General features: G+C 45.3%; 1 protein-coding gene across 1 annotated transcript in view; it reads left to right on the forward strand.

The window, feature by feature from the left end:
* The window catches only part of LOC123768434 (integrin alpha-8), a 125782-nt gene extending 114162 nt beyond the window's left edge, over positions 1–11620 (forward strand). Inside the window, 10 exon segments of the mRNA XM_069336024.1 lie at positions 591–819; positions 1332–1507; positions 1864–2032; positions 2949–3065; positions 5322–5650; positions 6179–6232; positions 7393–7471; positions 7768–8433; positions 9379–9489; positions 9762–11620. Of these exon segments, the coding sequence (XP_069192125.1) occupies positions 591–819; positions 1332–1507; positions 1864–2032; positions 2949–3065; positions 5322–5650; positions 6179–6232; positions 7393–7471; positions 7768–8433; positions 9379–9489; positions 9762–9905 (2074 nt within the window). The 3' untranslated portion in view covers positions 9906–11620.
* Positions 11621–11862: the final 242 nt, after the last annotated feature.

The following is an 11862-nucleotide window of genomic DNA, read 5'->3' on the forward strand; positions in this document are numbered from 1 at the left end:
GACTACGCATATTTACATCCCTACATTTTACATCTGTCAGATAGCATCAGATAACTTTCCATGACCTCTGACGAACTCTTGCCTGGCTCTCTAAGGTCAAGTAATTCTTCGTTATGAAACAACAAGGTGCGGTTGTTCACAGTGGGAGGTGGAGGGGCGGGGAGGAGGAATTTGCTACCTACAATACGTGAAACACTAGACCACTATCAACTGGGTTATAATGGCTTCCTACTCTCAGCTGAGCTCTTAATAAACTGCATGACACTTTCTGACACACTGATCACCTCTACTGACACTTCCTGAACCCTCTTAACCTCATTCTCCGACACTTTCTAACCCGTAACTACCTGTACTGACATTACCAGACCCCCTAACGATCTGTACCGACGCTTCTTGACTCCTTAAACCAACTGTCCTGGCATAATCTAACCCCTCTAACCATCTGGACTGCCACTACCTGGCCCTGAACCACCTGTGTCGGCCCTGCCTGACCTCTGAACAACATAATCTTTAGCATTATCTAGAGGTGTCATCCTGACTCGCTAATAGTGACTTGTGTTGGTCACTCCCTCGCTTTGATTCCCGCTCAGGCGGCACCTGCTGGTGGGCGAGGAGCAGCTGCAGCTGCAGGTCCAGCTGGAGGTGAGGAACGACACGGCCTACGAGACGAAGCTGATGGTGTCGTACCCCCCTAGCGTGCAGTACGTGAGGATCTCAGGGGAGAAGCACGTGCCTTCGTGCCGGCTGCCTGTCAGAGACGGAAAGGTTGTCATTACTCTCGTCTGTCTCTTCAGCTCGGACCTATTTAGCGGGGATAAGGTGAGGAAGTTTGTGTGTGTGTGTGTGTGTGTGTGTGTGTGTGTGCACTCACCTAGTTGTGTTTGCGGGGGTTGAGCTCTGGCTCTTTGGTCCCGCGTTGTGTGTGTGTGTGTGTGTGGGACAGGGAAGGTTCCTGACACTCGCACGCGGCTTTGCTTAAATTTATTAAACATTTTATGAGCTCCGAAGCACTAGGAGGTTGTTTATACTAATAACCTTGGGGGGGGGAGGTTGTGAAGGTTTAAGACCTTGTGAACTGTTCAATAAAAATCAATAAAGTCACCATGAGTGCTTTAAGATGTACAGGTTTCGTGAGCGGATGCTTAAATGCTTGATGATTTCTGACCCAGGTCTCACCATGGTTGAAACCTGGTCCAAGACTCTTTGTTGTTTGTTTCGTTATATATATATATATATATATATATATATATATATATATATATATATATATATATATATATATATATATATATATATATATATATATATATATAATTTTTTTTCCTCGACAGATCCCACTGACCTTCCAGTTCAGCCAGTCACCACTGAGCCTGCTGACACAAGGTCATGACTCAGGTCTGACCTTTCACCTCAACGTCACCAGCAGCAGTAAGGACCTTAACGAGGCTGACAACGCCCTTGACCTTACAGTACTTAAAGTCAGCCTGGTCAACCTTCTTGTTGATGGGTGAGTTCAGGTGAAGGATAATTATCTATCTATCTGTCTATTTTCTCTATCTCTCCCCAACCATTTGGGCTGGACGGCAGAGCGACGGTCTCGCTTTATGCAGGTCGGTGTTCAATTCCCGACCGTGCAAGTGGTTGGGCACCGTTCCTTTCCACCCGTCCCATCTAAAATCCTTATCCTGACTCCTTCCCAGTGCTATATAGTCGTATTGGCTTGTCGATTTTCCCCTAATGACGCTCTCTCTCTCTCTCTCTCTCTCTCTCTCTCTCTCTCTCTCTCTCTCTCTCTCTCTCTCTCTCTCTCTCTCTCTCTCTCTCTCTCTCTCTCTCTCTCTCACTTCCTCTTCCCGTCGCCAGCTCCTCGGACCCCGACACGGTGGAGGGGCGGGTGAATGAGACTCTGAGCCTGGACATGCTGTCTGACCCAGACGCCCTGGCCGCCGCCTCCGCAGAGATGCTGGGTCCTCACACCAAGCACAGCTTCGCCATCTCCAATGTGGGCCCCACACCTCTTCTTGGTGCTAAGGTGGGTAATGGTGGGTGCTAGTGGGTGTTATTAGTTGTAAGTAGGTGCTAGTGGGTGTTATTAGTTGTTGTAAGTAGGTGCTGGTGAGGGAAGGGGGGGGCTGGTTTCATTGAAAGTTGTTGTTTACTAAAAGTAGATAGAAGCTAAGAGGGAAATAGTGAGTATTGACATGGATGTGATGGCCCAGAGCTGGTTAGTATTCAGTGCTGGTCATACTTTAAGGATAGAGGATGAGGCAAGATAGATAGACATATAGTAAGATGAAGTGTAGTGGATAGCTACACTTAACCTATCTCAAGTGAACAGTTCATCAAACAAGATTAACCCTTAAAACTCTTAAAACTTACGCTATCTTACGGGTGTAAAATGTTGGGAATCTCTTAAGAGACTTTAAAAATATTTTAAAAAATAAATATTAAATATATTAAAGAAAATAGTGCTTTCTTAATTCATTGAGGGAGTTAACTATTCTGCTCAAGTTTGTAATGTCTCTTAGGTGGGCACAAACTCTCCGATTGTGAGAGATTGTGAGATCTCTCAGAGATCCAAGACAGGCACAAGAGATTCTGCGCCCCTATGCCCAACCTCTTGGATATAGGGGCGCCCCTATAGCCTTGACTCCTCTTGGATATAGCACTTCCAGGTGCTATCATGTCCTCATATCCCAGAGCTGCTATATCCTGTCCTCATATCCTAGTTGCTATATCCTGTCCTCACATCCCAGTTGTTATGTCCTGTCCTCATATCCTAGCTCTTATATCCTGTCCTCATATCCCAGCTTGCTATCCCTATCCTCACATCCCAGCTGCTATCCTGTCCCCATATCCCTTCCATGTGCTATATAGCAGGCTTAGCGGGGTTTATTTGTTTGTTGTTGTCCTGATAATTGCATGATATCTTGCGGTGGATGTTACAGATGACGCTGCAGGTGCCAACTCACATGCCCAACGGCCTGCCCCTGCTGTACCTGGTGGAGGCACTCCGCACCTCCGGCCCTGTCGTCTGCCATACTCCTCCGCTCAACACCTTGAACGTGAGTCTCACTGCGGAAACGCTTTGGCTAACTTGCCTTGCTGTTGCTGCGTGTTTGTGTGTTGGTTTTGGGTGTGGGGGAGGGGAACGGGGGGATTAGAGTAGATTGGTGTATTTTGTGAGTGTGTGTGTGTGTGTGTGTGTGTGTGTGTGTGTGTGTGTGTGTGTGTGTGTGTGTGTGTGTGTGTGTTTGTGTGTGTGTGTGCGTGTGTGTGTTTTGTTGAATGTGTTGAGGTAATTTATATATGTAATTTGTACACACTTACGCACGCACGCAGACACGCGCACGCAGACACGCGCACGCAGACACACACACACACACACACACACACACACACACACACACACACACACACACACACACACACACACACACACACACAACGTCTGCGGCATATGCGAGGCTGGCTAACATCAGAACAACGTTCAGGAACCTGTGTAAGGAATCATTCAGAATCTTGTACACCACATATGTAAGACCAATCCTGGAGTATGCGGCCCCAGCATGGAGCCCGTACCTTGTCAAGCACAAGACGAAGCTGGGAAAAGTCCAAAGGTATGCCACTAGACTAGTCCCAGAACTAAGAGGTATGAGTTACGAGGTAAGGCTGCGGGAAATGCACCTTACGACACTGGAAGACAGAAGAGTAAGGGGAGACATGATCACAACCTACAAAATCCTCAGGGGAATCGACCGGGTAAACAAGGATAAACTATTCAACACTGGTGGGACGCGAAAAAGGGAACACAGGTGGAAACTGAGTACCCACATGAGCTACAGGGACGTTAGTGTTACGGCCCTCTCGGGTCGCAACCGGGTTCTTACTCAGATGTTGTTAGAGGTAGGGTATCCGGCCCCAAGCTAGTAGTGGCTTTCAAGGGATGTGATCCGTAACGCAAGTAAATTAAAGGGGAAGGGAAATAAAGGCAAAAACTTAATATTATAATTATTACCATCACCATAAATACTATACAAACGATTACACGGGGGGGGGGGTATAAACACTAGAATGTACAATGTAGTCTTCTTCTGAAGACTCTGGACGTTCACGGTGCTCAGCTCCTGGTCCTCTTGTGGCCTCACGACGAATCCTTCGATTCTCTTGAGTCTACCCTGGCCACAGGCCAGCCAAATCACAGTTCCACTGGGGGCACCGTCGTGGAGGCCTTCAACCACAAGTCCAGCCGGCAGCTGGCAGGTTCCAAACAGCAACGCTGGTTAGGCCACTCCACAATCGATACTAAGGTAGCGAACCCTAGTCAGGAGCCTCGTGTGATCCCACAGGTCACTCTCCTTTCCACAACACCTCAGTGGTTAAGCGTCTCCACCAGTCAGTCCCGGGTATGACAATCCCTCAACTGCCACTTCACAGGCAGGCTAACACCACAGTGTTCATCCGGGGGGCAACTCACAGCTGCTGCAGCAAACACTTGGAGACAAGACGACTGCCTTGGGTAGACTGATCCAACTTCCATTACAGCAGTCCCAGGTCGGCTCTGTAATCAGACACGTCATCAGTAATAGGGACACACTAGGACACCTTACTTACAGGCTTAGACACAAACGCCCGTCGTATCCACTCCATAGATGGCGTTGCTGTCTAAGCTCCATCCTCACCAGAGGTCAGCAGCGGCTGTGTTATGAGCTGATCAGGACGGGAAACTAGCCCTTGTGGCCAGTATATCTCGTCCTTACTAGGTGGCGGTGTCCATTTGGAGGGGGTTTCGGGAGCTGGCCCACTGATGGGGTGGTCGTCACTGCTCCGGGCTCGGATGCTGGATTCGGGTCCGTAACAGTTAGAAGGAACTTTTTCAGTGTCAGAGTAGTTAACAGGTGGAATGCATTAGGAAGTGATGTGGTGGAGGCTGACTCCATACACAGTTTCAAATGTAGATATGATAGAGCCCAGTAGGCTCAGGAATCTGTACACCAGTTGATTGACAGTTGAGAGGCGGGACCAAAGAGCCAAAGCTCAACCCCCGCAAGCACAATTAGGTGAGTACACGTGGTTAACACAGCCTGCTCCATAAAACACCAAGTGAACAGAAAATCACGAAATTGAACAGCAGAGCTCAATATGCCAGCCATCCAAACACCCGCTAAAATGAGTACGAGTAAAGGTCGTTTTTGCATGCGACGACAGGTGTTTTCCATGCAACTACACGTGTTTCCCATGCAATTACAGATGTTTTCTATGCAACTACAGGTGTTTTCCAAGCAAATACAGGTGTTTTTTGTTTTCTACTCCTTCTGCAGCTCACCTCCCACAAGGAGCGAGAAAGAGAGAACTTTGAAGAGATTGAGGATAAGGAAGAGGAGAAGAGTTTGGCTCCAAACACTGCAAGAACAGAAAATCTTAAGGCAGACAACCCCGAGGCAGCAGACTCTGCGAGGAATCCTGCAGCAGGAGAGGCGTCCAGGGCCCCAGCAGGAGAGAGGCAGACAACGGCCAGGACGGAAGAGACCCGCCCTTCACGACGCCGGCGCTTGGCGGGAAACTCACGCCTCGCCTCACCTGACGGGTCTTATGACCAAGATTCCGCTGCCCTCACCGCCTTCCCTCATCCATCTGACGACAATAAAAGGTGAGGATTTATTTATATATATGATTCTGCATGATAGAATCCTTCCAGATCTGTATCATGATGATTTATCAAATATTTACTAAGCTATTGACGAAACCAGTACAGCTTTCAACAATCATGATGGCTTTCTTTACATTTATTGACCAGCTTATGGGGCTAAGAAGCATTTTCAAGATTGTTTATAACAACAATAACCTTGGATTGTAAAGTTTCGAAGCTCGTAAGCTGTTTAATAAATGTAAAAATAAAAAGCCATGGTTGTTTAAAGATGTACATGTTTTATAAATGAATGAGTAAATGCTTGATGATTCCTGGGGCGGGGGGAAGGGTGTCGGTGCACTAGTGAATATCTAATAAAATATTGATGATTAATAAAATAATAAATACTAAAATACCTCTAATAAAATAGTCAACAATCCGTTATTCATCGCCTCACATTGTTGGACATATTATCGTATGTTGGACATATTGTATTATATTGAACATATAACATAACAATATATTGTCAACATTTGGTTGCATTTTCAGGACGAGAACTCTGACAAGCCTCGACTGTAGAGAAATTAAATGCCAGGAGATCACGTGAGTATAATAGTTAGCATAATTATTTTATTAGTATTATTTATAAAAGGTTCTTAGAAGGGAGAAAATAGACCCAGGAGCAGCCGGGGCCTTGAAAATGTTGAATATTTTCTGAGTGAGAGAGAAGGAGAGGGTGGAAGAGAGAGGAAGGGGGGGGGATAGAAAAAGAGAGATAAAGGAGGTAGAATCGACCCCTCCTCCCCCTAGAAAAGGAGGGAAGGGGTCTGCCGTGACTTAGATGAGATACTGGATTATTTCTCACTCTGAAATAATACTTCTCGATCACAAGGAAATTATAGCGAGAGAGGGCTGAGCTGGTGTGACTATATAGCACATGGAAGGGGGAGGATAACAGGATAGAAGCCGGGATACGAGAACAGCATGAGAGGACCAATGTCCAACCAGTCAATAAGTAATATCATTACAAATGATCGAACACCGAAGGTGTTATTAGTAGAACGCGTTACTGTGGAGTGAAACTGCGTATGGAGTTGTGGTTATCTCGGTTATTAATTACCCTTTGTTATCACTCCCACCACCTGGTTAATTTATTAAGCTTAAAGGTAAGCTTATGATATCCTAGGGTTGAGTACTTACTTTCCTCGTTTCAGTAAGTTGGGCGAGAGGATGTTAAGCTCGGTTCCTCTAACTTTTCTCCAAGGGACAGGTGGGATAGGTGAGACAGATGGAACAGGTGAGACAGATGGAACAGGTGAGACAGATGGGAAAGGTGGGACATGTTGGACAGAGTGTAGCTGGTAAATTTCTCTCTCTCTGTCTGTCCTTTAGACATTTATATAAGTATTTTTTACTTGGAGGGAATTCTAATAACACTCTAATATTGGAGGAGGGTGAGTTGAATATGAATTAACTCACACAATTAAATACGAAAGGAGTCAGGTAACACTGAGTCTCCCCCTCGCTCGCCCCAGCATACTCAGTATATCAGGCAGGGCAGCAGTATGTTCATTACAGACGTAGTGTTCCTGTTAGATACTAGTTTATTGACTTATTCACATACATGTCACCTGAAAATATTCTTTTGAGAATTAAGTATGGAGAGAGACACTTTTTATTACTGTGTGGTTCAAGATTGTTTCTTTTTCAGGATAACTTATAAGAGTATTTAAGAAATGTTGTTTTTCTGTTTTTCTTCTCAGATGTGAGGTGTCCAATTTGCTTGCTGGCAACACTGTAAAGGTGGATGTTAGCGGCTTCATCACTGTTGCCACTATAAAGGTGAGAGGCGCTCTCTCTCTCTCTCTCTCTCTCTCTCTCTCTCTCTCTCTCTCTCTCTCTCTCTCTCTCTCTCTCTCTCTCTCTCTCTCTCTAATATAAAAATAGTATTTGAAAATATATTCATAAGTCACTCAGGCTGTTAGGCAAGAAGGTTCTTTTTTTTTAATAGAGGTTGTCGTGCGGTTCTTCCTTTCTCCTCTTCTCTCCCATTTATTTCTCTACTCTGTTTCTCTTCTTTTCTCTCTCTCTCTCTCTCCTCTTTCTCCGTCCTCATTGACTCTTCCCTCTCTTCACAGCGACTCAAGACAAGGTCGATCACTCTGGAGTCGTCTATGACCTTCGAGACGACCCAGCCCTGTGTCTCGGTGAACGACCAGCCTCTCTCCAGCTGGTCCCACGACCATCATGCCACCACCTGTGGCGGCACAGCTGGCGATCTGCACCCCGAGGTCTCCACGGACGACGTCGACGACCAGGGCACCACAGACGTCGACGACCAGGGTACCACGGACGTCGACGACCAGCTCACCACGGACGTCGACGACCAGGGCACCACGGACGTCGACGACCAGGTCACCAAGGACGTCGACGACCAGGTCACCACGGACGACAGCACAACACTCAACGAGACGACCACGGAACAAGAGACAGAATCCCTCCTGACGAGGAACCCCGAGGACCACAACACCCCGACACAGCACGACGTCAACCTCACGGAAAACGACAACAAGAACGACTCTCGAGACGTCGAAAAGGCTCTCGAAAACGGCACAACTAACGCACAGGACGACACAAACTCCTCCGCCAACGACAAGAGCAAAGTTGTAAACACTACGAAATCTGACGCCATCGTCCCAGAAGACGGGGGAAACGACCCCCCAAAAGACGGGGGGGACGACAGAGTACCCTATAAGGGCTTCGTTATCAAGGCAACGACCCACGTCGCTCTCATAGAATGGGCAGTAAGTATTCGTGAGGGAGGAGAGACCGTGAGGGAGATGAGGAACAGTGAGGGAGATGAGAGATATTAATAGAGGTGAAGGACAGTTATAGAGAAGAGAGATAGTGAGGGAGGGAGGGGATATATATAATGAGAGAAGGAAGCAATGAATGATAACGGGTTATTCATGCCCGTGCCACCTCATGGGTAGCTTAATTTTCATCAATCAATGGGTGAGAGGCAGTGAGGGAGGAGTAGAGGCAGTTAGGGAGGGGGAGATACAGTGAGGTAGGAGGGGAAGTGAGGGAGGGGGGAGGAGAAAAGTGAGGTAGAAGGAGAGGAAGTGAGGGAGAAGGAGAGAAAGTGAGGAAGGTGAGAGAGACAGTGAGGGAGGGGTAGAGGCAATGAGGGAAGGAAAGAGAGGCAGCATGGTCTACAGGAGAATTAATGGCTACATACAGTTGTTTGACACCTGCCAAACAGGTGTCAAACAACTGTCTGACACCTGTTTGGTGTCAAACATCCTTCACTTCCTTCTATATCACGTTAACTATATCCTAGAGTAATTTCATGTATTTTAGAGTCTTCTAGTTGCCTCTAGAGTATCTAGTTTCTTCTAGAGGATTCCAATATCTTCTTGATTATTGTAGTTTGTTCAGGATTCTTCTAGTCTCCTAGTAACTTCTAGATTTCTTCAAGTCACCTAGAGTCTTCTCATGTCTTCTAGAGCACTTACTCTAGTGACTAATGCTGTTTCTCACAATTCATATGTGTTTGGATACTTTTAAGAATTATTACTAGCAAGTATATCACTTGTGCCTTCTGTTAGAAACAAACATACAGACAGAGACCTAGAGGAAAGAGACTGAGAAGAAGCCGGGAGAGACAGTGAGGGAAAGAAGGACATTTAATGATAGCATACTGTAAATATTAGGATATTTATCCAGTCATTTTTACCCCCCTACAGGAAGGCAGATCTGGCCTGGAGTCGCTCAAGGATTTGGGATTCTGGACCCTGTTCCTTACGGTCATAGGAGCTGTTATGTTAATTATTATAATATCCTCGATACTGTATAAGGTAGGTAGATATGTCTAGTCTGACCTGTGATATGTTCAGCATACCCTTTTCCTTGTGGCTAGGTTTTGTGATATATTTTTTGTTCCTTGTGATTATGTATTTTACCCGGAGCTCAACCTCCAAAAGCACCTTAACGTGAGAACAATTACAAGAGCCCAGTCTCCTCTATAAAACACAAGCACAAACAAACACACAAGCATAAACACACCCGCACAAACACACGTGCACAAACACACCAGCAGGAGTACTGACTCTACCTTATGATGCCTCAGGTCGGGTTCTTCAAGAGGAAGCAGAGACTGACAAGCGAGCAGCGAGAGGCACTCAAGAAGAGTCAAGAGAGGAACAACAGAGTCAAGATGTATCAGGATTCCTCGGTGGTGGACACTGGTGGTGGTGTGGTTATGGTGGGCTAGTGCTGGTTGTCTGATAGTTGTGGTGGTTGTGGTTGTTGTGGTGGTTGTGTGGTAGTTGTGGTGGTTGTGCTGTAAGTGTGCTGGTAGTGTGGTAGTTGTGTGGTTTCCTGAGCCTATTGGGCTCTGTCATATCTACCTGTTAATTGTATATAGACAATAGAGTCTCTCTGCATCACATACCTTATTGTCATATGTTATTTTTTATGACACTTGAAAAGTATTTTCAGTGTCTATGGCTCATTGTTGTACTTTTCATCTGTGTCCCCATATTTTGGAACTACTCATGCCAAATATTGTCTTTGTTTCCTTGTTTGCTCTGTATATTCCCCCCTTTCCCCCCCCCCCCCCCGAGGATTTGTTATGTGGTGAACATGTCTCCCTTGATTCTTCTCTCTTCCAATAATGTAAGGTTAAATTTCTTTAGGTTTTCCTCGTAACTGATACCTCTTATATCCGGTACTAGTCTGCTGACATACCTCTGGGCTTTTTCGGGTTCCCGTTGTGTTTATCAAGATAAGGACTCCATTCGGACTCCGCATAGTCCAGAATATATCCGACATATGTGATAATACAGGAGCCTAAAATGAGTCCTTGCTCAAATATCTTCAGGTAGTCCATATGTTAGCCAATCTTGCACATGCAGCTGATGATATCCGCTTGATGTTGGCTTCGGGAGACAGGTGCTGTGTGTGAAGTTAACACAATTCATTTTCTTTAACGATATTCCAGGAAACGTTTCTCTTTCGACCTGTTCTTCATATTAAGTATCTTGTTCCCAGCACACTGTTCCATTACATTTAACTTGCTTGAATTAAATTCTGATAGCAAGTATCAGCTAGCAATTTGTTTATACTTTTCCCAGTTTGTGTAGGTCGTCCTGTACTTTTTTTGCAGTCGTACACTATATTATAACAACATAAAATTTGTTGTATCATGTGAGAAAAAAAATGAGAAGCAGTCTATTTCCTCTGAAAAAATTATTTCGATAGATCGTAAACAAATAGGCTTTAATATTGACCCTGTGGAACCTCGCTGGTAACATCTCGCCATTATCAAGCCTCTCCTTTTTCCATGATTTTTAAAAAGTTATTTTGCTTAGGTACTCCTCTATCTCTTGAAGCATCTTCCCTGTTGATTCTTGTCAACAGGGGTCTGTTGAACAGACAACAGACGCTTGTCTGTTTCTTTAACTTTTCAACCAGTCTCAAGTAGGATACTATGTCGAAGTCTTCCTGGCAGTCCAAAACTATGCATTCTACCAACCCATCTGTGTCCTCACTGATCACTGTCGTTCGAACATAGAATTCTATGGAGATTCTTTTGGGCAGAATTTGACGTTCCTGAATTCATATCGTTGTTGTCATTGAGGCTCTTCTATGCAGATGTTCTGCTGCCAACTTTATCATTGTGTATCTACCCCATGTTGCTTGATAAGCAAGTAACGGGCACTGTCTGATAATGCCTTTGTATAGAGGACTATCGTCACTGCCCTGGTTATATTCCACTGTAGTGGTTGTGTGGCGATGGTGATGATGGTGACTGGTGGGGAAGTAGGTGGTAGTAGTTGTTATATTATACAGTGCTGTGCTACTGGTTGGTGGTGTATTAATGGTGGACTAGTAATGGTGGTTGTGGTGAGATTGTGGTTGTGGTGGAAGGAGTAGTGGTGGCACCCTTTAAAATTGTATATTAAATAAAGAAAACTGACTTCGCAATTCGGAATACTTTTATTTACACTTAACAATTTTTTAAATCGCTATTTGTTGTGTTAAATTGGTAAGTGCTCCTACAAATGTCTAATAAATGTACGCTTTTGAGGGAATGACGAAACACAAATTGGAGTTTCTCTTCCGTATGATCACATACGTCATTGCCAGATTCAACAAGCAGTTACGCAAGTACTGCCAAACCTACACAACTTTTCTAAATCTGCGGCGGCCTTTTTTACATATATTAA

The sequence above is a fragment of the Procambarus clarkii genome, chromosome 35 (assembly GCF_040958095.1).
Source record: "Procambarus clarkii isolate CNS0578487 chromosome 35, FALCON_Pclarkii_2.0, whole genome shotgun sequence".
Classification (NCBI taxonomy): Eukaryota; Metazoa; Arthropoda; class Malacostraca; order Decapoda; family Cambaridae; genus Procambarus; species Procambarus clarkii.